Source organism: Engraulis encrasicolus, chromosome 4, assembly GCF_034702125.1.
Source record: "Engraulis encrasicolus isolate BLACKSEA-1 chromosome 4, IST_EnEncr_1.0, whole genome shotgun sequence".
Lineage (NCBI taxonomy): Eukaryota > Metazoa > Chordata > Actinopteri > Clupeiformes > Engraulidae > Engraulis > Engraulis encrasicolus.
In genome coordinates this window covers 511,572-538,792 of record NC_085860.1, presented here as the reverse complement: position 1 = coordinate 538,792, position 27,221 = coordinate 511,572, and the positions used below count along the sequence as shown (strand labels likewise).

At 39.9% G+C, this 27,221-nt stretch overlaps 2 protein-coding genes across 3 annotated transcripts in view; one reads left to right on the top strand and one right to left on the bottom strand.

Annotated features, from left to right (window-relative positions):
- eea1 (early endosome antigen 1) overlaps positions 1 to 2,319 on the top strand; it is a 58,749-nt gene extending 56,430 nt beyond the window's left edge. Inside the window, exon 31 of the mRNA XM_063196413.1 lies at positions 287 to 2,319. Coding sequence (XP_063052483.1) covers positions 287 to 409 — 123 coding nt within the window. The 3' untranslated portion in view covers positions 410 to 2,319. The remainder of the gene's footprint in view (positions 1 to 286) is intronic.
- Positions 2,320 to 4,554: 2,235 nt separating this feature from the next.
- The window catches only part of plekhg7 (pleckstrin homology domain containing, family G (with RhoGef domain) member 7), a 46,661-nt gene continuing 23,994 nt past the window's right edge, over positions 4,555 to 27,221 (bottom strand). The window contains exons 12-17 of one of the 2 annotated variants that reach the window (XM_063196411.1): positions 18,434 to 18,549; positions 15,849 to 15,936; positions 14,436 to 14,521; positions 12,656 to 12,833; positions 12,162 to 12,259; positions 4,555 to 6,049 (exon numbers count right to left, since the gene is read on the bottom strand). In XM_063196411.1, coding sequence (XP_063052481.1) covers positions 5,939 to 6,049; positions 12,162 to 12,259; positions 12,656 to 12,833; positions 14,436 to 14,521; positions 15,849 to 15,936; positions 18,434 to 18,549 — 677 coding nt within the window. In that variant the 3' untranslated portion in view covers positions 4,555 to 5,938. The remainder of the gene's footprint in view (positions 6,050 to 12,161; positions 12,260 to 12,655; positions 12,834 to 14,435; positions 14,522 to 15,848; positions 15,937 to 18,433; positions 18,550 to 27,221) is intronic. The other variant, XM_063196412.1, reaches the window with a different exon arrangement.

Here is a 27,221-nt window from a genome sequence, read left to right as displayed (position 1 = left end):
GATTGGGGGCAGCCCCCTTGCATCAATGCAATTTCGTTGTGTGCAGTGTGCACTTGTGTGCTGTGTAGTGCTGTGTCACAATGGCAATGGGAGTTGGAGTTTCCCAGTTGGGCTTTCACTTCACTTTTTTGTTTCTATTGTATGCTGTGATCTGTCTGTTGTATGTCAGTAAGTAAGTAGAGAAACCATCCATGCCTCCTACAGTAATTTGAGACTGATAAAGAAAACCTGATTTAACCTCTTTGTCTCATTTTCTCCCTCTCTTTCTTGTTCTCTGTTTATGTAGCATCACTGCAGGCATTGTGGGAACATCTTCTGTCACGAGTGTTCGGCGAAGAACGCCCTCACGCCTTCCTCCAAGAAGCCCGTCAGAGTGTGTGAGGCCTGCTTTGAGGAGCTACAGGGCTGACCTTTCACTCACACACACACACACACACACACACACACACACACACACACACACACACACACACACACACACACACACACACACACACACACACACGCACACTACCCTACATGCAGATAGACTTGGTGAGACTGTGTCCTTTGTATTTTACCTGATAAACATGTGCACTAAGTTAGTTAACTGAGGAGGGCCATGGAGGAGGAGCGGAGCAGAGTGGAATGGAGGGGGTCTCTGGCTGAGCGAGCCTCTGCTCTACTGCCTGGAGATGAGGAAGGACCTCTGCAGCAGCAGCAGCAGCAGCAGCATCACTGGCACCAGGATATACTGTAGGAAGGGGGGCGGGAGAGAGAGGGCCCGGGTACTGACCTATGCCCCCCATAGATTTTGAATGGACGTGGCTCCCTACAAGTTTGTAGAAATATGTACAGTATACTGTATGGGTACTGAGACATGCCGTGCCACCCTTCCACCTCTCTCTCTCTCTCTCACTCACACTCACACGCACACTCACACGCACACTCACACGCACACTCACACGCACACGCACACGCACACACACACACACACACACACACACACACACACACTCATTGACTGAGGGCGTGGCCAATTGCTGATGACCTCAGTGTGTAACCTTTAAGAAATTAAGCGTTTTTGTTCGTTTTTAAATGTGAGAATGGCGGGGGCGGGGGGCACCAGAAAAGCCAGCGCCGTGTGTTTGTTGTGTGTCGTTTTGTGGCTTGCTTTGCAGCCTCAGAGGTCGTAACCAGAGGAGAGACTGAGGATGCAGGGTGGTGGTAGTCCCCTCGATGTTTTGCCACCGGATATATTCTGAAATGATCGATTGATTGCCTGATGAATGAATGAATGGCAGAAGTGAGACACAGAAGGTTCTGAGTTGGTTTGACATTGAGTCGATCACATCACATCAGGAAGTATGGTTGTATGCAAGAAAGTATGTGTCTGTGTTTGCATATTAAGTCGTTTTTGAGATGTGTGTGTTTGTGCCTGGAGGTTGTGAAGATGATTTGATATTGTAGGGTTGCCGTCAGATTCAATATTGTCTCAGAAGGTGGGAACTGTTTTTTGTTTTTGTTTAGATTTTTTTCTTTAAGTATTTGATTGTTTTTGGTTTGATGTGTAACACCATGTGACTACATGCTTTGCAGTCGTGTAATGACTAATGGTCTGTGTGATGTGATGGTGATTAAGTCATGTCATGGTTGATCTGGTGAGTTACAGTATGTTCTTTTAAAGGATACGCAAGAAGTTGGAATGAGGAGTCAACACCAGCAGGGATCTGATCAAGACCAAAGAATGTAGAGTAGGTGCGTGTGTGTGTGTGTGTGTGTGTGTGTGTGTGTGTGTGTGTGTGCGCGTGTGTGTGCATGTACTGTATGTGTGTGTGTGTGTGAGCGCTTACACAGAGGAGAGATCCTGAGATTCTTTATTAAAAAAAAAAAATCCCTCTGGCCATCCCGTCATTTCTGATGACTAGAGGTGATATTAAAAGCTCTTTGGTTGAAATAGTAGCCTAGATCTCATGTTGCATTGTCCACTGCTTGTCACGAGCGCCGTGTTCCGTCACTGATGCGGTATGCATGCATCTACTGTACATATGCAACCAGAAGTATAGGCGCCGCCAATGATGGTACTCTTAACGCCGTATTGTACATAGGTCATTACTGTGCGTGTGTGTTTATTGATATGTTCTGCTGTGTGGCTGTGAAGGAGTTTGTGTGTGTCTGCACTCACTTTGCTTTTGAGCAATAATTGTAACACTGTGGCGCTGCGGCAGGTGTGTGTGTGTGTTGTGTGACTGCTTTGTATAAACACTTGAAAAAAAGGGGTCTGCCTGTATGGTTAAATATTTTTTTAACAAGATAAATTTGTTCATTGATTAAGTTTTAGATTGTGTTTCTGTCTTAATTGTCTTATCTGAAGTATACTGCTTGTACCAAGGTGAAAAATCTCAACTTAGCCGTGCAAGCTATCGCACAAGTGACTGATCATGTCGATGTTCAAAACAAAAGCAGGATAAAGGAGCACTCTTCTCTTCAGGACGGTAGAGCTGCCAGTGCAATGTTGTCCTGCCTGTGGCACGTCTCTGGTCGTTGGGCTGGAGCTGGTTAGTCTGGTTCCTCCACGAGTCACAGGCCTCCATCACCACATCCACACCACATGTGTGTGCGCACGCGCACGCGCACACCTGTGAACACCCCACTTACTGAAGAGGGTAAGCTCCTGAACGGCATCACTTTTGTGTGTGTGTGCGTGCGTGTGTGTGTGTGTACAGTATCACGGGGCAGGGGGACAGGTTCACTTCTTACCTTTTGTATTGGAGGTGAAGCAGGAGTTGTACGAGCAAAGAATCATCTAGTTATTCTAGTAGAGTAAGATACCCCAAACCCTGCCTACCCAAAGCAAAGGAGTGTGCCCAAGTTCCGTCTCCTAAGGCGGCATGGTCCCCTTCTTCTTCTCCATCTCTGGAGTTTAGTAATGGTTTGCACAATATGTGCACTACTGCCATCTACAGAGCCAAGAGAACTCCATCTATTCTTAAACTAAAGCAGAAACATAACTGAAGGTCTCCTAAAGGGGTGGTCACCTGACATCACATCGGGTGATGTTTGAGAAGTATGGGCTTGATGTATCTTACTCTACTAGACGATTCTTTGGTACAAGAGTCACGAGCCCTCCGTGAACCTCTGTTATCTTCTGTGTGATAAAGGAAGTGGGCTACACAGCCAGCCACATTCTACTTCAGTATACATACATTTTTTGTTTTGGTAAACGGTTGAGTGCGCATGCAGCCAGGGATCCCATAATGCTAGGCGGCTAGGTGTTTAACATTAGAAGTTACATTGGACCAGTGTAGTGCTTGCTAAGAACCTGTTTTGTAGTGGGCTGGATGTTGTAGTGGGTTCTGTGGTTTCTGTATGCCTACCAACTCCATTCTAGGATAACTATCCTAACGTGAGTACATCAGAATCGATTCCTATGCTTTGTAAATGAAGTTTTATTGTATCACACCAATCACATGTGAGGAGGAAGTTTGAGTGACGGCAGCATCCAAACAATCAGAGGCTGCTGCAGACCGCGAAACCCCGCCTTGTCAGCAGTGGCTAACAGTTTGCAACACAATATAGCGTCTTTTAGAGCAGTGTTTCCCAACATTTTTGTCTCGTGTACCCGCTAAGCATTTCCGTTGTGCCATGAGTACCCCCCGAAGTCAAGTTCTATATCACTTTCTATATCCCAATGCAACCAAGCCCCATACATTTGTTAAAATTTCATTTTTCCAAGTACCCCCTGCTGTGTGCTCGCGTACCCCTAGTGGTACACGTACCCCTGTTTGGGAAACACTGTTTTAGAGCACATGGCAAAGAATTTTGAGCGACATGATGGTATGCTCTTCTAAACGTTGTCACCGACAGTACAGTAGGCGAGTAAGTGAATAAAACCGCAAGCCGACAAGACAACAGGTCCTTGTCATACACTGTACAGGGCTCCAATGGGACTTCAAATGATGAACAACACATAGCCGCCTAGCATTTTGGAATCCCTGGCTGCGTACGCATTCAATTGATTACCAACAGTCGGAACCCATGTATAGTATCCATCCACTCAAGTTATGTGGTGAAGATTTCAGAACACAGCAGGACTAAGGACTAAGAAGGTTATTATTTGTGTGAAGTAAAATGCACTCAAGTTTTCTCTCTCTCTCTCCCTCTCCCTGTTGCTCTCTCTACTTCAGATTTTTTAAGTATTTCTTCATGCATGTTGGACACTGACTTGCACAAAAAAAGATGTCTATGAGACTGTCTGACATGCACTGTATATGTGGCAGTCAGCACCAGTCAAACTGATTGTGTGTACTAGTGCCATGGATTTTTCTCTTCATCTGTCACCTGCTGCTCTCTGACCGAAAGAAGAGGTGAGAGAGTGGGGGCAGGGTCATGTTCATTCCCTTTTTCGGAGGGGAAAATCAATTCTTTCATTCTACTAACGAATGCCATTGTGATAACTTTTGTCTGTAACATGTTTGTTTTAAGTATGATGTATTGTGTTTTGTATTATAAAAAATACACATGATAAAGGGAGAGCAAATCCCTTGAGGACATAAGTTTTTTTTTTTGGAAAAATGTCTTAACGGTCCTCGTATATCATTGGATAATGACACTACGCATTGTTGTAGATTTCATTTGCCAGTTTATCATGGCTCTGTGTGTGTGTGGGTGGGTGAGTGGCGTGATGACTAGGCCTCTATCTGTGTGCGTGTGTCTATGATCATGTCTCCGTGCCTTACAAGCTTGTGTTTTCGCTCACTGCCTGCGTGTGCATTCACACCCTCTCTAGCGTCCGTATAAGGCTCGTGACCGACGCAGGAGGACAAATGACCGACTGATTGACTGACTGACAGGGTTCCCTCTGAAGCGATCTGGTTTTTTTTTTTTTTTGGTCATGAGAGGAGGGAGGAGAGTGATGTAATTTATGTCCCAAGGGATCATTTGTTATCTAATTTCCCTCATGTGAAAGAGTAAATAATAAAACTAGGTGTTTCTATTTTCCACAAATACTCTGATTTTTTTTCCTTTACCATTCTGACATTTTTATGGGGTTGGTGTATGGCTTTGCGGGTGTTTTTCTCCGCTTTGTCCCAGTGAGTCGTGAGTGCATCTTTCTCATGATGACAAGGTTAAATTAGATTAATTAAATTACCTCTAGACATGGTTCACAGTACAGCAAACAAACAGCTTGATTTGAAGGCTTATGGACTGCAAAGAGCAGAGAGCAACTTAGAACATAAACAACAAAAAAACGCGAAATTGACCAGTCCACTCTGAGTCATGGGAAACTTTTTTTAATTACAAAAAACTAGGCATTTACATTAACTATGTCACAAATGAACATTTAATATCCTAGAGATTCTGTGCTTGATGACTGTGTCAATGACTGTACTATGTCCGGTATGTGTTTGTGTGTGTGTGTGTGTGAGAGAGAGAGATAGAGAGAGATAGAGAGAGGGAGTGCTTGAAAGTAGGAAGAGAGTGACACTGGGACGGGAGGCAGCCCATCTGACCTGCAGGGTGTCACTTAGAGAAGTTCTCGTATACTCTCCACCATAGCAATGAGGGACAGTCACCTTCAGTTCACAGATATACTGTGTCCACCAGTGACAGTCACCTGTTCAATAGTTCATAGATATATGTACTGTACAGCCTCCACCGTAGCGGTGAAGCTCCACTAGTCCTCCACACTTTTGAGCTGAGGGTGCAGGGTTGGGGGTTTTGGACCAGGTGAGGTTGTGTTAAGTTAGGTGATGTGGTGTAAGGTGGGGTCTGTTAAACATTTCTATTGTGGCAGGGCAGGTTTGGAGGGAGGTGAAACTTGGAACAGATCTGCAGGGGCAGCTAATGGGAAGGTTCTTTACAGGGGAAGTTGACATGGGCTGGGGAAAGGAGGGAGGGGCTGGGTTGGTTCTACGAGGGGGCCTTCCACAAGATTGGTGAAATCTTTATCACTGGATCAGATCTGGGAAGACTCCAGCCAGGCTGAAGAGTTCTTGACACGGGGATGCTGTGAGTCCTGCTTCAGAAGCGCTGTGACTGCCTTCTCAATCTCAGTCATCCACGTTTTCTGGAACAGAAAAATAACAACATATAACTATGAACAGCTAGTTTTAAAACTGGACCAAAACTTTCATGGCTGCACAGGTGGAGTAGCCTCCAACTGCAGTGTGCAGAGAATCTTAGCGGGACTGGAACTGAATAGGATGACGTGGCTCAAGTGGGAGTGTATCGCTATAATACCATAATAGGCGATAATGGGAGGGACTGGAGGTCTGCATTCTGCAGCTGAACATACTTGCACAGGTGTGCAAGCCCTGTGGATATATCCTTGCTTGATGTAACCACTACAGTGGTCTCGTTTACATAGAATATTTTATTCTGAATCAACTTAATTTAATTCAGAATAAAACTTCGCTTTGAAAACATCATGTAAACACTTTAAAATTCAGATTTTTTTGTTTTGGAATTATACTTGATTAAGTTGATATACTTTAATAAGATAGGTGTTTTATTCTAGTTTGTAATTCTGAGCAAGTTTATTTCTCTATCATGTACATATACATTAATTCCACTGTTTTATAAATTCTGGTCATTCCATGCATGTTTGTTGCATCGCGACCCCTACGCAGACCCAGCGCAGAAAGCTCTAACCCAGCACGAGCATTCTCAGTCAAATGGAAATGCCTTGGGCCGCTGTGGCGCAGCGCGCCAAGCCCCCCACATTTGGGCTTGCATGCCCACGGGGACCCCGGTTCGAGTCCGGCCGGGGTCATTTCCCGATCCCACCCCGTCTCTCTGTCCCACTCGCTTCCTGTCACCATCTCAAACTGTCCTATCGAATAAAGGCATAAAAGCCCCTAAAAAATATCTTTACATTTTTTTTTTTTAATCGAAATGCCTTGGAATTAAATGAAAGTGCCTCATGTAAACTCGACGGAGAATGATTTTAATTTCAATTCAAACTTTAATTCTGAATATTATGTAAAAGTGGCAATTGTCTCCACAGAACTACAAGAAGAGTACGTATTATGACAGATAATGAGTTTGGACAAACCCACATTTCCACAAACATTCTGTACTGGGGAAATCATTTATTTGTTAGAGTTTAATGTTTTCTTTTCTCCAGTCCACACCCTTACAATCTAAGATCAGATCAGCACAATAGTCTAATAGCTTAGCTCCAAAATATAAAGGAATCGTTCAGTTTGTGATACAAGCATGAAAATTGGTACACATATAGCCAAAGGCATTCCAAAAAGAACTGGATATGGAGCCATCGTGAATTTTCAACATGGTGGCCATGGCAGCCATTTTTCAAAATGGCCGCCAGCAACAATAGTTTTCTTGGATATAACACATTTTAGACATATTTACCATTCATACCACTTGGTAAATGTAATATGGATAATTGAAAAGTTGTCATGAATATTCAAGATGGCTGCAATTTTCAAGATGGCCGCTGTTACTTATATGATTTATCTGATATAGGTGATATCGGTGTCAAATCAGTCATTGTTCATGATTCAGAAATCTGATTTGGATATTTGGAAATAACCAGAAGCTTCCTTTTATCTCATTTTATACTTGATATACAGTATAGCATCACTGTTTCTTTCAAAATGGCAGCCCATGTCAGATAGTCATACAATAGTGGAGTCTGTTAAGGGGTTTTTACCATTACGGAACTGACAAAAGCACTTTGCATGGTGTTTCCTTAGGGCAGTGGTTCCCAACCTTTTTCTTCAGGGACCCATATTTTTACCATTGTAAGCTATGGTGACCCAATCGCATGAGAGGGAGTCACATGATACTCTGTTTCCTGTGAAAACTCCTTAGTTATCATTTTGTTCCTCAGTTTGTCTTCTGTCAAATAGAGAATAACTGTTAAATGCAGCACTTACATTTTGTTGCTTCTATGCATATATTAGTTGAAATGCTTTGTCATTTATTTAACATGGGCTATATATGGTATTAAAATTAAACCCCTTAAAATCAAGAGGGCTTCGTGACCCACTGTGGATCTTTGGCGACCCATAGGTTGGGTCCCGACCCATAGGTTGGGAACCACTGCCTTAGGGTATATGCTGTAATTCTAGCCTAGGAGCCCTCCGAAAAAAAAACTTTCTACTATGTCATACAATATGTCATGTTGTGTAATGCATTACATTGTTATTACATGACATTATACTTAGCTGACAATGTTAATACAGTCCCGAACTCAGCAGAGATGAAAGGGCAGTGGTAGTCTGCTTGACCAGATTGATGAAAAGTACAAAAATGTACATACTTAGTAATGGTGTGCATTGGCACTGACTGCCCTCTCGATTCGATTTCGATTTGGGTGGTAGAGATTCTATTCCATTCCATTCTATGCATTTCCATGCATTACATTTCTATTGAAAGCAAAGTAAATGTTTCGTCATGATGATGAGGCAATACAAGTAGTCAGATACTGTGCAACATTTTTTTGGCTGTTTTCTGTATCAGTCTTGCAGTTTTCAATGCTTTGAAGTGCTTTTATTTAACTTAACATTCATTTGCTCCTGAAATATCCACGTAAGTAATTGAAACTTCCGCACTGATTATGGAACTTGCTGCATTGAATTGAATTGTCCATGCCCCGCATTGCATTGCATTGCCGAATCGATTATTGTAGTACATAGTGTGAAAGTATAAGTCTGTGCTGACATGCTTGACAGCAAATGTGCCATTGTGAATGATTTGAGACGATTCTTGGTCTGAATTCTAATGAACATTTCCACATTACAACTATGGTGAGAATAGATGACTGCTGCTAATGCTTGCTCAGCATCTGAATGGGGAAGTGTCAGTGCAGGATGATGTCCAAGGTAGCAGGTTCTCCATCCTCTATTTTCCATAACAGATATTTTTTATTTGTATGAGAGAGGGTAAAAGACAGGACCTCTCCATATGTATGAAGAACCCATAAGATCACCTAATTCTACATTCTCACAAGTAGCATTGTGCATATTGAGTGCATTTCAGCCATCTTTAGAATGGCATTACAGACAGATTACTCAATTTACATGTAGGCTACAGTATGTCTTCCGTTCAAATTAAATGGAAATGTTTTCTAAGTAGGTGTTGAGTAAGTAGGCAGAGGCCAATTGTTTTTTTTCCTGAATTTGCAAACAAGTCCTCACCTACTAAGTGTGTCACAAGTTGCAGTCAGTGAGTACTTCAATTGCTACTTCAAAACTGACAGCTGATGGACAACATGTGCCACCCTTACCCACAGGAGAAATATCTATATAAAACAACAATTCTCATATGGTACATACTATAAAAGTAAATAATTACCGATACTCATTTTCTTGATATGCAAGGCACACAAATAGCCTGGGAGGAAGGATAGTCTACCATACCCCCCCAAACAAAATGACACATGACTTAACATGAACTTGACATGAATGCCACATGACATAACCTTCAAGATTTTGAGTGGCAACAGTAGCATAACTCATTCCCACTACACTTTTTTGCTTTCTATTGTACATGACCTCAGAATGCTCTACATGTTTCAGTTCTATAATTGTGCTGTACAGTACAGTACAGTATTAGTGCAGTGCAGTGCAGTACAGCAGCATACAGTACGGTGGAGTATAGAAAAGTACAGTGCAGTACAGTACAGTAGCATACAGTAGGGTGCAGTATAGAAAAGTAAAGTAGAGTATAGTACAATACAGTACATTAGCATACAGTATGGTACAGTATAGTACAGTAGTAAACAGTACGGTGCAGTATAGAAAAGTACAGTACAGTATAGTAGAGTACAGTACAGTAGCATACAGTACGGTGCAGTACAGTATAGTACAGTAGCATACAGTACGGTGCAGTATAGCAAAGTACAGTACAGTACAGTAGCATACAGTATAGTACAGTACAGTACAGTATTTCACATTACAGTACAGTACAGTATAATAGAGTATAGTACAGTACAGTACAGTACAGTACAGTAGCATACAGTACAGTACAGTACAGTACAGTACGGTATTTCACATTACAGTACAGTATAGTAGAGTATAGTACAGTACAGTACAGTACTGGGTCGTAAGGAAGCAACGTTCTAAATTTCACACTGTTTTCAGCTCTGTAACGGTAATGGCCTTTTTCTTGAAAATGGCGGCCATCTTGAATATTCATGACAACTTTTAAATTATCCATAAGACATTTACCAAGTAGTATGAATTGAATGGTAAATATGTCTAAAATGTAATATTATATTCATTACTCGTAAGAAAACTGTTGTTGCTGGCGGCCATTTTGAAAAATGGCTGATATGGCCACCATGTTGAAAATTCATGATGGCTCCATATCCAGTTCTTTTTAGAATGCCTTTGGCTACATGTGTATCAATTTTCATGCTTGTATCACAAACTGAACGATTGTTTTGGTTAGCCGCTGCACTACAAGGATATACAGCTCCAGGCCACTTAATTAGAATAGCATGAAAAAGTTGATTTATTTCCATAATTCCATCAATAATGTTAAACTGTCATGGATTGTAGATGCATGGCCCAGTTGTTCAACTATTCCAATCATTCAAGTTTTTCTTTCTACATAATTTGGCCTTCCAGCTCAAAAAACCCACGAATTGGGGAATTCGCATCATTAGCATATTGTAATAAAATCACAATTTTCCTCATCAAAATTCGTTTCACATCAGTGCACATCAAATCAGTTGAAATTTGGTACTTTCTACATAACATGCAATGTTCAATACTTGGTTAGGACTCTCTCTGTCTTAATAACGGCCATGATGCGTTTAACATTGAAGTCAATGGCAAAAACAGTGCATGGGAATTATGGAAGCCCAGATATCCTTGATGCTTTGCCGTCAGCTGTTCTTGTTTGTTGACCTGGGCTCCGTTTCTCGATTCTTGCCTTTGCTAACCGTCTTAAGTCGGTCTTGAGTTGGTCGTAAGTTGGTCTTGAGTTGGTCTTAAGTTGGTCTTCAGTTGGTCTTTAGACGCAAGACCAACTTAAGAACAACTTAAGAACAACTTAAGACCAACTCAAGACCTTGGTTACAACGTTGGTCTTAAGAACGAACAAAATGGCTAACGTCGTTAGCAAAGGCACTGTCGAGAAACGACCCCCTGGTGTCCCACACTTCACTCTTCAATATACCCGTAGATACCCATGCTACGTTTTGATGTTAACTCACCAGTTTAATTCTAACTCACCAGAAATAAAACCCCATTCATTTTCAATGGGGTTTCATTTCTGGTGATTTAGAATTAAACTGGTGAGTAGCGACAAAACGTGGCATGGAAATCTACAGGGTATATTGAAGAGTGAAGTGTGGGACACCAGGTCAGCAAACAAGAACAGCTGACAGCAAAGCATGGAAATGGAAATAAATAAACTTTTTCACGCTATTCTAATAAAGTGGCCTGGAGCTGTAGATCAAATAAAGATTTGTATGTTCATAGGAAAAAGAATCAACCTTTACTTGTATTCTCCAACAGCACAGCCTGACATATTAGTGTGGGAATGGGGAGATAGTGTGACACATACAAGTGCTGTGCTGTCTTTTCTGCATAGTCAGGTGAAAATCCTGCAGTGACCTGCACTATTACCTAAAACTGCTCATAAACCATTGGGGACAGAATGTCGTCACACTCTGACCTCTCTGTTGTACTGTACTCTTGAGGACAGTTATGAGTCGTCATCTTCCACATATACTATCTCTTCTCACGCATGTCCAAGGGTGAACAAACAGCAATCAAAACACCCACCAGCCCCTCCCCGTTGTCACTAAAGCAAATTAGGTTGTGATAACCAAAGGCATTCATATACTGTATGTGTATTGCGGCAACATTACAGAGATGAGATCTCTAATCTATAGTACGGTACTCAGCTGACAGAGCAGCGCCATAATTAAGTCAACCCCAGGGACAACAGCACTGTATGCCAGTATCAACCATAGACTGTAGATATCAATAAAACTACATTTAAGCCCAGGGTGCCATTTGTAGGGGTGGGATTGTCCCCTTTTCTGGTTTTGACACTTTTCCTACATGGTTTTATTCGTTTATTGATCCGGCTTAAAATCTGAAACGCATCCCCTCTTCAGGCTTTCCAACAAATCGCAGCTGTTTAAGCCACACTATAACACAATTTCATTACATACTGTAAGTATAGTGGAGATGTACCTTGACGGCCTCTGAGCAGGCCTGTAGGATGAAGGCCCCGATGCACTGCTGGTAGCGGTTCTGGTGCATGAGGATGAAGGAGTGGGGCAGGCTGGAGGCTGAGCACAGACACACGGAAACAACACACAGAGGAGGAGGAGGAGGAAGACGGCAAGTCAGACTATGCATTTATTTCATTTACGAATGTAAGTGTGTAACGGATGGCAACTAGCAGAGTGTCGCGTAGATGGTCAGTAAACCCTCCCTGTCAAAGCTTCCTACAGTATCAGTAGCAATGAACATCGAGTCTGGACCTTAAACTGAGTGGTGTAAACCTTACCTCTTTACTGTTTGTACACAGTTGTGACAAATACAATGGGGAAAATGGTGTAACGACTATGTATTATCATGTGCCAGTGTTATACTTGAACCACGAATATACTTTTGCTTTTACTTTCACTTTTGACAACTCTGGTGGTGGGCTGCAGCCACTGGGTGGCTATACTCTACGGTACCTGTGGCGTTGAGCTGGTCTACGTTCTTCAGCTGCAGCCGGTCGAGGGAGAGCGGCTGGTCCAGCACAGTGAAGGTGCAGCCCTCCTGCAGCAGAGGCTCCAGCTCCTGCCCTGGACCCGACCGCACCGGCACCACGTCCACACTACCCGACTTCTGCAGAGAGAGACAAATGCATTGCTATGTGCAAGCAGGCACACACATAAGCACAAACACACACACAGCTGACCAGAGGTCCGTTTCTCGATTATTGTCGTTGCTGACCGTCTGAGGACCGTCTTAAGACCATCTTACCGTTCCCTTGGATGGTAGCATGTCATTTTCCCGACGCCTTTTTGGTCCGATGCGTCAATATTCCGAAAACTTCCCATTGATCCTACAGCCCACTAACTCGAAATAATTAAAATAAACCTTTTGCTCCCACAGCTCAATTTTCCGACCAATTGCTGTTTGGGGTTGGTCATCATAATTACCCAGGTCGTATGTCCTGCTCCTCTTTTTCCCGGTGCAAGTTGACTTCAGCTGCATGCGCTGCTACGAACACATAGATGCCGTCTGATTCGGTCTCGCTGTGCCCTTACCAAAACCACTCCTAAACCTAACCTGTCATTAATGCAATGTTGCCAAGTTTTACAATTGTGCCCTACCCAAAACCTAACCTGTCAGTATTGCAATGTTTCTGAGATTTAATTTTGTGCCTTGACCAAAACTTTCCCTAAACCTAACCTGTCACAGACAGCTGCATGACCACTGCACATATCAGAGATGACGGTGATCTAAAGCAGCTTTTGGTCGGAACACTGGACTGTCGGGACAAAGGGTTTCATTTCGAGTAAAAAGTCTGTAAGCCTAAGTGCTGTAGGATCAATGGGAAATAATCGGAATATTGACACATCGGACCAATGGTGCGTCGGAAAAACGAGCAGACCCCCCCTTGGATTTAGCTGTCGAGAGAGAGTTGAGTCGCTCTTACGAAGGACTTCGCTAACGACGATAGCAAAAGCGCTTTCGAGAAACGGACCCCAGTTTTACACCAACAGACCTCTGCAGAGAGACAAATGCATTCATGTGCACACACGCACACAGCTGACCAGGTCTACACTACCAGAATTCTGCAGAGAGAGAGACACACACACACACACACACACTGTTTTCTGTGAGGAAAATTCCTTCACATTGTTAAAAACTTTGATTGATTTTGAACTTTGGACAACCCCTATGGTGACTTCACCAGACAATGACACATTTTTAATGGTACGATTATAATTGAACATTAATCCCTTAAGTACACAAGGATTAACCATATAACCACACGCACACATACACGCACAGACACCATCCCTAGCTTGAATCACCATTCTGATGAAGACACCCATCATTGTGTTGTGACACAATCACCACTCCACTTGCTGCACCCATGTGCACTTGCACACACTCACACACCCACACACACTATTCTGATGAGGCCACCTACCCTTGCTATAATGCTGTTCTAAAATATTGTTTATCTTATTTTTGAATTACGGAGACACACAGGGGCATTTGCTTTACCCACAGTATCTTCGTCTCTCTTTCTTTCTCTCTCTGTCTCTCTTTTGCACGCACACACACACACACACACACACACACACACACACACACACACACACACACACACACACACACAGGCATATTCATATTCATAGTCATAGTCTGGAGAGGGCAATTAGTGGGTGAGGTCAGGGGATTATTGCACAATTATTCTGGAACAGCCCCTCATAAAACAATAAGCGTCATAAATACCTTCTTATTCCTTTTCAGTTTCGTGACCAGCAGGAATTCATCAAAAAGGAAGAGGAAGACTTCACTTCGTTCAAGTTTAGCATTTTCTGCGAGGAGACATTACAAAGTTATTACAGACTATTTGTTATTAAATGAATTTAAACACAAAGCACAACCAAAAACACATGACATTCAGCCAAAACAAAACTAATCTCACAGGTAAGCACATCAATTCATATAAAGGTCAAGATGATTAGGTAGAGTGAATAGACAAGGCCACTAGATAGACAAGACTTGTCAGATAGTACACATCTATGCTGCTACGTAGACATGGGTCCACCCAGAGCCGTATATATATATATCTCTATATACGGCTCTGGGTCCACCCATACGTGGGATAAACATGAATGCTTTTCAGGGCTCTAACCACATCCGGGGCTGGTTCGATCAGGGGCAGGTATGATCATTGTTGATTGCCACTACACTAAGAGGTGCTGAGAGATAATTTCAACACCAAAATGGTGTCCATTTGGACTAGAATAAGTCAACCTACATTGGAGTTCTCAAAGTCATTAACCCTTGAGGTGAGAGCAACTTTTCAGTTTTGGGGTGTCATTCCGTGGATTTTACACATTCCACTCAACACATCCCAGAAAAGTGACAGTTAAAGATAAAAAGATGAAACACATTTTGATTGACTGTTAAGGGACTCAGCTATAAATCAAAACAAAGTTTGAGATCATCAGATGATTGATTCAAGCAGGGTAACAGCTTTTGTGAAAAAATCTGTGCCTCAAATGGCTGGGGCAGGTTCGATCACTAATGTCGGGGCAGGTTCGATCAATGGATTCCATTGACTTCCATTATATGGCACTACAATGGGGGTCTATGTAATTTTTCAGAAACATGAAAGGAATATGGAATTGAACTGAAAATAGCCAAATTAGGTTAAATGTTGAATGTGACATGTTGTTTGACCTTTTTTGCCAGTAATATATTCAACAGCTTAGGTTTTTAACAAGTTTAGTGATGTTTTTATGATTATTTAATCATTAGCCAATTAAACATTTCTATCTTTGCATTCAAGCTGATCTTTATAAGAAACCATGGTAAAAAGACATGCCTTTATTAATTTATCAAGCTATCTGCTTGCTATTTCACATTATAATTTAGTTAGGCCTGTGATCAAACCAGCCCCGACTACCTGATCGAACCTGCCCCGGCACGGTTCAGTGACAATTACATTGCTTATTACTCGAAACAAGGGATCGTTTGTTGACATTATATGCATGTATCTTATAGAGGAGACATGACTCTTTCAGTCAATCACCATTTGACAGCTGTAAAGCTTTGTAAAGGCAGAGAAAAATAAATGAGAATGAAAATTGATCGAACCAGCCCCGGTCTCCCCTAGACATTGGCTCCTCTGCGTACCTATGAGGCTCAGCCTCCCCTCGTGCAGCAGACTGCGATGGGCCACCAGGTTCTCCAACGTCACGGCCTTCAGCAGGTGCTTCAGGTTCTGCAGGGGGAACGTGAACATGAACATGCATTACTCATAGCATGAGATGGTGAAAAGGTGAAATAATAGCAATGCATTATCAGGGTACAAGTTTGGGCATGCAACCAGGGGTTAAATTGGGATTTGCTATGTGGGAGATCTCTAGTATGGAGTCTGGCCAAACAATAGCTTTTGATTGCTGAAAAGATTTTAAAAGTTCTCTAGAGTTGGCCAAGACAGTACTGTAGCTCAAATGGCTAGGGCACTGACTATGGTTTGATTCCAGCTCGAGGCCATTGCCTGATTCACCCCTGTCTCTGTCTCCCATTAGTTTCCTGTCTTCTCTTGGACTGTCATATCCAATTAAGGCAGGAAAAGCCCTACACAAACAATAAAGAAATGTTCTCTAGTGTGGATGCATCATAATGTGTGCAGTGTCAAGAGTCCTGTTAGGAGGGCATCAGAGAGTGCTTCAGGTTATTCAGGTAGAACATGTGAGGGGGGCATCCATGAGAGCAAGTTTGGGCATGCATTTGTCACTGTGTATAGACAACAGTGTCAAACACCTCTTTGGTAGAACTGGAAGAGCAGGATGATGACTGACAACAACCCGTCAGTCATTGCACTACACTAGCGGTACCGGTATGTGCACAGATATGCAAGGTGCTGCTATAGTGTATATATATCCTTCATGTGTGGCACTGTCACTTTGGAGATAATAATAGCAGCAGCAGCAAAATAAGCAACAAAACACCTGGAGAGTCACTTGGCCCTAATCTTTTAACCTGTGGGTGGGGCCCAACTAAAAGAGGATAGTCATATAATGAATTGTCAGTAGTCATGTCATGAATTGTCCCTAAATAAAACATTGGAATGTATATGTGTGCTTTGCGGTGCTGCTAGAATAACATATAAGCCTGTTTGTCCCTTTCCCACACTGGCTACCAGCACGAAAGGCGAGGCATACAATGCATACAATACAATGTGGGGGTCAATGATGTTTTTATAGTAGCAGACCTCAGGGTGGTGCAACCACAGCTAATGGCACCGTTGTAAGAATTTCTGGATTATTTAAAAAGTCAGAGAATGTGCGCACATCAGTAGCACAGGTGCTGGACCAAACATAAGATAACTGAAAGGAAAATAAAGGTCCACAGCACTGTTTGATGCTCCCAAAAGTGCTGTGGATCTTTATTTGCCTTTCAGTTACTGAATTATTTAACCTGTTAAGACATGGCCTCTGTTACAAATAGACTGCTACAATAATGGCAATTTTATGAAATAAACGTCACTGACCCCATTATTTAGCCTAGTAAACTAGCCCCACCCGCCAGGCTCAAATTATTTCCATTTAGTCTGGCTTGCAGGCTACCATGTATTCTCTCTGATACTGCTAGCATAGCTCACATCCGGCACAAGCATATGTATGCACTCTGATGAGGAAGTCTATGTGGTGCTGCTAGCATAGCTTACCATGGCACAGGCACATACCCTTACTAAATTTGACCTTGGTAAACCATGATTTCATGTTTTTTTTTTTAGCATGGTTTGACACAGTTGGTTTGACTATGAAATTTACCATGGTTTGACTCTGATTTGCCACGGTTTATAATTATTCATTAAATTACAACCATAGACACAAACCATGCTGAAAAAAACATGAAAACCATGAATAACCATGATCCACTGTTAGTCAGGAATCACGGTTTTCATGGCTACCCAAAACACATGGATAAGCCATAGTAATACTATGGTTGTTTAAGAGTATTTAAATAACCCATGGTTACTACAGTAAATCCATGATCGATTTTCGTAAGGGTATGTACATTTATGTTCTCTGATGAGTTTATGTATGCTGTGTGGCACTTCTAGCGTAGCTTACCATGGGCACACACATATATTTACATTTTCTGATGAGTATATATGCCGCGTGAGGCTGCTACCGTAGCTCACCTCTGGCACCATCGGCGTGCACAGATAGAGACGAGGTGATGCTAAAGCACTTGCCCTTTTGCCCTACTGGACAAAAACATTTCTCACAATATACTGTGGTCCATTTTGACATAATTATCCACATATGTTTGACGATCAGAACCATGTGAAATGAATCCCCCGATATATACTGCCTCAATAGCCTAGTGAGGCAGCTGCAAGATTCACATGCCCCTCGTCTCCTCCTTGAGCACCTGCCCAGCAAACTTTCTGTGCACACCACCACTCTGGCACTTAGGCATATGTGTATTCTCTGACAAGTATATTACATTACATTACATTAAGCTGACGCTTTAATTTATTCAAAGCGACTTACAGATATTATTTGTCAGGGTATTGTTTACATTCCCTGGAGCAATGTGGGGTTAGGTGCCTTGCTCAAGGGCACATCAGCCATGGATGGAGATGTAGAGAGAGGTCAGCCGAACCTGCAACCCCTAGATTGAAAGACCAGCTCTCTAACCACTAGGCCACGGCTGCCCAGTATATGTATGCTGTGTGGTGTGGTGCTGATGGCCTAACTCACCTCTGGCACGTAGGCGCGCTTGTCCCTCTCCCACACCGGCAACCAGACCAGGGCCTCCTTCAGCAGCTTGACCTTCTGGTAGTTATCCAGCCACTTCACCTTGCCCTCCAGGTCATCTGCAAACAAGACACGAGGAGATGGGAGATGGTGGCTTAGAGAGGGAGAGAGGGAGAGAGTGTGGTGGTGTTGGTGGCCTGATATGTGTGTGTGTGTGTGTGGGGGGGTGGATGTTGTGTGTCATGTTGGACTTGTGGAGCATGTTTTCCTACACGCTTGGTGTGTGTGTGTTGTGTGTTGGAAGGCGTGTGAGTGGGTGAGGGGATGATTCCTGTACTTCATCTTTACAGTAACAAAGGCACCCCCCACCCACACACACACAAAGCAGACACAGGCGGGCAGACACAAACAACCACCCCCATCAACTCACTGGGGTCAGGGGGAGGTCGTAACAAGCTCCTGCCCCTCCTGCAAAAACAGCACAGCACAGCAGCCACAACAGGCCACACACCACAATTCTTTTTTTTCAAACATGTCTTTATTTAACTTTTCCTATTTTACAGGTCACAACCCACACACACCCCAAACCCAAGGCACACACACACAAAAAAATACAAATAACATCACACCCCACTCCTTACTCTCCCTCTGTCTTTGTGCCAGTGTGACGACAATTCCTGCTATTTTTACCATCTCTCTTTCTCTCTCTCTCTCTCTCTCTCTCTCTCTCTCTCTCTCTCTCTCTCTCTCTCTCTCTCTCTCCCTCTCCCTCCCTCTGTCTCTTTTTCGCTGTCTCTTTCTCTCCCTCTCTCTCTTTCTCTCCCTCTCTCTCTCTCTCTCTATCATTGTGATGAGATTAGGCGTGCACACCCTGTGGCTTTAGTGATCTGATGGCACGGATCCGTGTGGTGTGATGTGGTCTTGTGTGGTGGGGTGTGGTGTGGTGAGGTGGGGAGAGAGAGAGAGAGCGAGAGGGAGAACGGGAGGGAGGGGGAACAGAGCTGGAGGCGACCTTTACACGCGCAGTCAGACGCTCCAGTTACCGCAGCAAGGGAAACGTGGGCACACACACACACACACACACACACACACACACACACACACACACACACACACACACACACACACACACACACACACACACACACACACACACACACACACACACACACACACACACACACACACACACACACACACACACAGTCAGTGGTTCTGGGATAACAATACAGATGACACACTCTCTCTCTCACACACACACACACACACACACACACACACACACACACACACACACACACACACACACACACACACACACACACACACACACACACACACACACATACACACACATACACACACATACACACACACACACACACACACACACAGGGACTTCATGGGACCAGTTTTATTTCCCAAGTAAAAAAAAAGTGTACTTAATATATACTTAATAAGTACGTTTTATTGTATTTAAAGTGTACTTCAAAAGTGTGTATTTAAAGAATGTTATTTTGGGACAACTTATAGTATACTTAAATGTACTTGAAATATAATTAAGTAGAGCTTAAACACATTTTAAGTTGACTTTTTTGTACTAAAATTAAACTTTGTATAAGTGTACTTAATATACTAAAAATATATTTAACTTTAAGTACATTATAAGTATACTAACCAAGTCACTTTAAAATGTGTTTAATGTTTACTTTAGCATGCGGATAAGTGCATTTTAAGTACATTAGAAATCTATTTCAATGTCATGAGAAAGTACTTTATAGTATACTGCAGAAGTACATACTTAAGTTGTGTTATTTTGGGACAACTTATAGTATACTTAAATACACTTGAAATATAATTAAGTAGAGCTTAATCACATTTTAAGTTGACTTTTTTGTACTAAAATCAAACTTTGTACAAGTGTACTTAATATACTAAAAACATACTTACTTTAAGTACATTTCAAATATATTCACAAAAAAACGCTTTAAGTACATTTTAAGTGTATTGACTCTAAATGTATTTTAAGTATACTACAAGTAGATTTTACTTTAAGCACATTTCAAATATATTTATTTTAAGTACACTTTAAATATATTTCAAAAGTATATGAAAAAAACATTAATGTAATCACCAGTTACTCATTTCCATTGTACATTGTCTTGTTCACAACCATCAGCCATTCACATGAACCTTCCTTTCACCTTCACTTCAGACAACAACCACTGCCTCAACCAGGATTTGAACCCACAATTCACTGAACCACAGACCTGCACTCTAACCACTAGACCACAACTACCTGTCCTTTGACAGGCACAATTACGTTCTTGAAGTAATAGTCTTGAGTAGTACACTTTAAGTATACTTTTATATACTTAATTATAATACTTAGAAATCATTGGTGGTGGTATGCTTTTATCGAATTAAAGACACTTTTACATGTTTAATTTGTGCACCAAAAAGTACACTTAAAGTGCACTTAATACACTAATAACACAACTTAAGTACAGACTTCAGTATTGTGCTTAAAAGTTTAATAGGGAAGGCCTTACATGCCTTTTTAAAATCTGTTTGTGCTCTTCAATATGGTGTTTTTACCATGAAAATACATTAACAAAATGGAAGGTGGAAGGTTATTTAATGTTACAAAGCATAATGAATAAATAAGCCTAGGTTAAAATACACTAAAATGATGGTTTAAAAAAGTACCCAGGTGAAAAAAGTGTACTTAATATACTTAATAAGTATCGTATTTTTGTATTTAAAATATACTTCAAAGTGTGTATTTAAAGAATGTTATTTTGGGACAACTTATAGTATACTTAAATACACTTGAAATATAATTAAGTAGAGCTTTAACACATTTTAAGTTGACTTTTTGGTACTAAAAATCAAACTTTGTACAAGTGTACTTAATATACTAAATCATACTTAACTTTAAGTACGTTTCAAATATTCTTTCTAATACCAAACTTTAGCACATTACTTTTAAAATACAAATACACTTAACCCTGTGAAACCTGAACCATGAAAGCAATGAGAGAAAATTATATATTTTTGGAATTTGCTTCAATATTGGTCCCTTATAAGAAATGTAAAAAAAAAATTCAAAATTTTGTTAAGGTCACTGAGATATTTGATGCATCATATATGATGCATCAGGCTTTAAAGGGAATGAAAATTCCAATTTCATGACCATTGAAAAATGACTTTTAATGCATTTGCATCTTTTTTTTTTATTTAAAAAAGTTGTCAGACAATTTAATTTGAGGATTATCTTTAAATATTTAGTGAGATCCTGCCATTTTTTAAGCCTATCCTTGTTTTAGCAGGACCATATTTTACATTTCCCACAGCCTGGTTGGGTAATTTTTTAAAATCTATGTAAAAACATAGCTGATCGAATGCTTAACAACCTATTTATGAGTGTAATATAGATCATTATTAATTTTTGATGTGTAATTTGAATATATGGGTCCATTACTACAATTGGACCATTTCTCCATTCACTTCAATGCATTTTTTACGAGATCATAATTTCAACATTTTGCATTACATTTTCAAAATCGCAAGTAAAACGTGTTTCTTAAGGCAATATCTTTGTCTTGAAGTAAAACAACTTGTGTGTTTTGTTAAACGATCGTCGTGGTATGCTTTGTAAGTTTCCCTATGGAGCAAATGCATTGATGGCTGACTTCCTGCCAGGTGCTTATATGTTGCATCAGTTTTAGCACGATCTCTCTGCAACACGGTGTAAAATATAAACTCTTCCTTGATTAATTGCACAAAGCAAGTGTTCAAATTAAAGGATGTAGAGTTATATTTCGGAAATTTGTACACAAACCTTTTGCAATTTGTCGATATCTCAGCGTCGGTCAGGGAAACCGCTTCTACTCCATTTTTGCATTTTTCGCCGAGCTGTGATCAACTTGTTGTTGACCGCTGCTCTCTTGTGGCGGTGTCCGTGTACTGCAGGACGTTTGGAAATGACACGCAGGATGTTTTTGAGATGGATTTTTTTTTGTGTCAGCGTGGAGAGGGCTTTGAATTTCATGCATCATAGATGATGCATCCGGCGCGATAGGGTTAAAATACACTTAAAATATACTACACTAACAGTATGTTTTCAAATACAACACTTAAGCACATTACTTTAAAAATACAAATACACTTAAAATACACTTGAAGTGGTTCAAGACAACAAGAAAAATAACATAAAATCTTTATAAGTGAGTACATTTCATTAAAGACAATTAATATTAGTGTCAAAAAGGCAATATAGTAAGTATGCAAAAAAATATGCATATTTGTAAAGGTCGTAAAATAAAGTTTAGGTATATATAACTGATAATGTATATTTTCTAACACTATGTTTGAGTACATTTTTAAGAACCAAAGTTTAATACATTAAACTAGCAGTACATTTTCATAATACCATACATTACTATAATGGTGTATGTGTATGATTTTTTGTAGTTTATTTCCAAAATTCATGCTGGAAAAAAGGGGGAGTCATACATCATCATCATAAATTGAGGTTCTTGTCCATGTTCCAGATATAGACATTTTTTGCTAGGAAAATGACTGTACTTTGGCCAGTAATTAGTTTATTTATTTTGTAAATATAGTTACAATACATTTAAATACACAACACTAATAGTGTAATTTTCTAAAAACAATCTTTAGCACATTACTTTAAAAATACAAATGTACTTAAAATACATTTAAATACAATACACTAATAGTGTATTTTATAACACTACACTTTAACACATTACTTTTAAAATATAAATGTACTTAAAATAGACTTAAATTAGAATATACTAATAGTATATTTAACAATACCACACTTAAGCACATTACTTTAAAAATACAAATGTATTTACAATACATTTAAATACAATACACTAATAGTGTATTTTTTAATAAAACACTTTAGCACATTACTTTTAAAATACAAATGTACTTAAAATAGACTTTAAATAGAATATACTAATAGTATATTTTAACAATACCACACTTTAGCACATTACTTTAAAAATACAAATGTATTTACAATACATTTAAATACAATACATTAATAGTGTATTTTATAATATTACACTTTAACGCATTACTTTTAAAATACAAATGTACTTAAAATAGACTTAAAATTGAATATACTAAAAGTATATTTAACAGTACCACACTTAAGCACATTACTTTAAAAATACAAATGTACTTACAATACATTTAAATACAATACACTAATGGTGTATTTTATAATACTACATTTAAGTACATAACTTTTAAAATACAAAGATACTTAAAATACACTTAAAATATAATACACTAATAGTATACTTTATAATGCTACACTTTAGCACATTACTTTTAAAATACAAATGTACTTAAAATACATTTAAATAGAATATACTAATAGTGTATTTAACAATACCACACTTACAATACATTTAAATACAATACACTAATAGTGTATTTTATAATACTACACTTTAACACATTACTTTTAAAATACAAATGTACTTAAAATAGACTTAAAATTGAATATACTAAAAGTATATTTAACAATACCACACTTAAGCCCATTACTTTTAAAATACAAATGTACTTAAAATATATTTAAATACAACACAATAAAAGTGTATTTCATAACACTACACTTAAGTACATGACTTTTAAAATACAATTGTACTAACAATACATTTAAATACAATACACTAATAGTGTATTTTATAATACTACACTTAAGTACATAACTTTTAAAATACAAAGATACTTAAAATACACTTAAAATATAATACACTAACAGTATACTGTATAATGCTACACTTTAGCACATTACTTTTAAAATACAAATGTACTTAAATTAGACTTAAAATACAATATACTAATAGTATATTTGACAATACTACACTTTAGCACATTACTTTTAAAATACAAATGTACTTACAATATATTTAAATACAATACATTAATAGTGTACTTTATAATACTACACTTAAGTACATAACTTTTAAAATGCAAAGATACTTAAAATACACTTAAAGTATAATACACTAATAGTATACTTTATAATGCTACACTTTTAGCACATTACTTTTAAAATACAATATACTTGAAATACATTTAAAATATAATACACCTAATAGTATATTTGACAATACTACACTTAGCACATTACTTTTAAAATACAAATATACTTAAAATACATTTAAAGTACAATACACTAACAGTATATTTTATAAAACTATATTTAAGTACATAACTTTAATAATACAAATTATTTTAAAATATATTTAAAATACACTTAACTATAAGTATATTTTTAAATACCATACTTAAGTACTGTACTTGATAAGTAGAGTGTACTTAAAATATACTTTCAGAAAATTAAATATATTTAAAGTACACTTAAGTACACATTTTTTTGACCTGGGTTGTTTGTCAAATCATGGTACATTCAGTTCACCTCCGAATCCACCTGCCATTGGTTGTGTGTGTGTGTGTGTTGCTTAGCAACATCAATAACAGATGTGCAAGTGCTGAGATGGGGTTCTGGTAGGCTGTCCTCCAAATTAATCTCAGGGGGAAGTACTGTAAACCAGTTTGTTGGGAAAAAATAAAAGCTCACATTTTAATTACTGTACTTCACTGCGAAACAGATTCTGGATGACTACCGGTAATCATGTTACAGAAAGCTGATTATACAGGTAGGTAGAAAGTACCTAGAAAAGTAAACGCACAGTTCAAACTAGGTTTATAAGCTGTTTTACGTTACAAAATCGACATGAAATCAAAACACTGTAATGAACAATGTGGAAATCTTCCCAGCGCTGAACATGAAGTCAATGCTAGATTGTGTCCCCCTTGTGTTGTGTTGTGTTGTGAGGACAAAGATGTAAGACATTTAAGAGAAAAAATAGTGGTATGTGTCTCACAGAGACATACAGGGTTGGTGTGATGGGGTGGGGGCAAAAAGCTAAGAAATTGGGTGTGGCCATAGAGTAGACTGCATATAAGTATAATATTTATATACAGTAGTCTAGGTGTGGCATGATGGGATTACTGGAGTCACCAGCATTATGACAGTGCAAAGAAGTTAAAGGTGCACTGTGTAGGATGGTGGCCAGAGTAGGTATTGCAACTATGCTGCTGACTGAAACGGTGCTGCCTACTGCCCAAATTTGATCTTTTCGTGAATGTTTACTAAATAATAAGGTAGTGTTTACTAGTATGAAAAATTAGTTCGAATTTGATGGTGGTTTCCGTATTCGTGCAAAAGGTAACATTTGTGAGTGGGCAGCATGAATTCTGGAAAGAGACTGCTAAAAAATATTTCACAGTGCACCTTTAAGAGAGGCCATTGCTCATTACAGCCTATGAGAGAGACAGAGAAGTGGGGTGGAGGCATTGTATTCTGGTAAACCAGACCAAACCAAATTCAAACTTCATTTCATCCAGATGCGCTGGTTTCAGTTTCACTGGCAATGTATTTCAAAGGGAAAGTATTATTAATCTAATGCAAGAAGGGATGAGAGCGCTCAACTTTTGAGATAAAATTTAACTTTGGGTGCGAGTAAAGAGAATGCCAATTTAGGGTACAAGAAATTGCACGCCTTGGTGCACTGAGGAGCCAAAGGGCATGGTGGTATACGTAAATAAATACACTTTACGCATTGAGTGAGTTTTTTCGCATTGCGTGTGTTTTTTCTACCTTAAAGAGTCTTATCTAGCCAGCCATCACAGTGAGAGGGAGGGTTTCTGAATGACACTGAGTGGACTACGTGCATTTGTTTACTGTTTATATGAGTGACAAAGTTGGACGTGTGCTACATTTGCATTGAAGTGTGCAGTTAGGCTTATGGTCGCCCCAATTTGCATACGGCTCGGTCCAACGGCTACAGCACATTCAGAGAAGCTATTATTAGTTGGACGGTGAAGGTGCAAATTAAATTTTCATAATCTAATTAATCAACATGACGTGCTAAGCATTACGTGCCAAGGCGGGAGGGGGTGATGGCAGTACCGTTACTATAGCAATGGAGAGAAGGTGGGAGAGAGAGACAGTGTTGTGGTGGTGTGATGTGGTGGTGTGAGGTGATGGGACCAGGGAACTCAGCAGGGGGGCGACAAGTAGTGGTGTGCATTGGCACTGCCCTCATGATTCTATTCGATTCCAATTCGTGAGGTAGGGATTCGATTCAATTCTACGATGCATTGCAATGCATTACATTTCTACTGAAATCAAAGCAAATGTTTCATCAGTCATGATGAGGCAATACAAGTAGCCAGATACTGAGCAACATTTTATTGGCTGTTTTCTGTATCAGTCTTGCAGTTTTCAATGCTTTGAAGTGCTTTTATTTAATTTAACATTCATTTGCTCCTGAAATATCCATGGAAGTTATTGAAACTTTAAAAAGTTGCCGCATCGATTCTGGAACTTGCCGCATTGAATTGAATTGTCCATGCCCCGCATTGCATTGCATTGCCGAATCGATTATTGTTGACACCACTAGGGACAAGCAGGTCAAGTTGTCCCATGCCCAGGGAGAGAGGAGGCCCAGAATTAGGCCTTCGTTACACTGTACAGCTGTCCCTGGCTGGTACAATCACATTTTCCATGTTCTGCAAACCCCAATGAGCATTGTGTGTTGTGGGGAGTCGAGGTCTGTAGGCTGTGATGAGGAACTCACATATGGCTCTGTCCACCAGCTCCAGCACCTCCTATAGACCCTGATTAGAGTTGTGGTGTGGAGAGGTAGAGTATGAGGAGGTGTTATGAGAG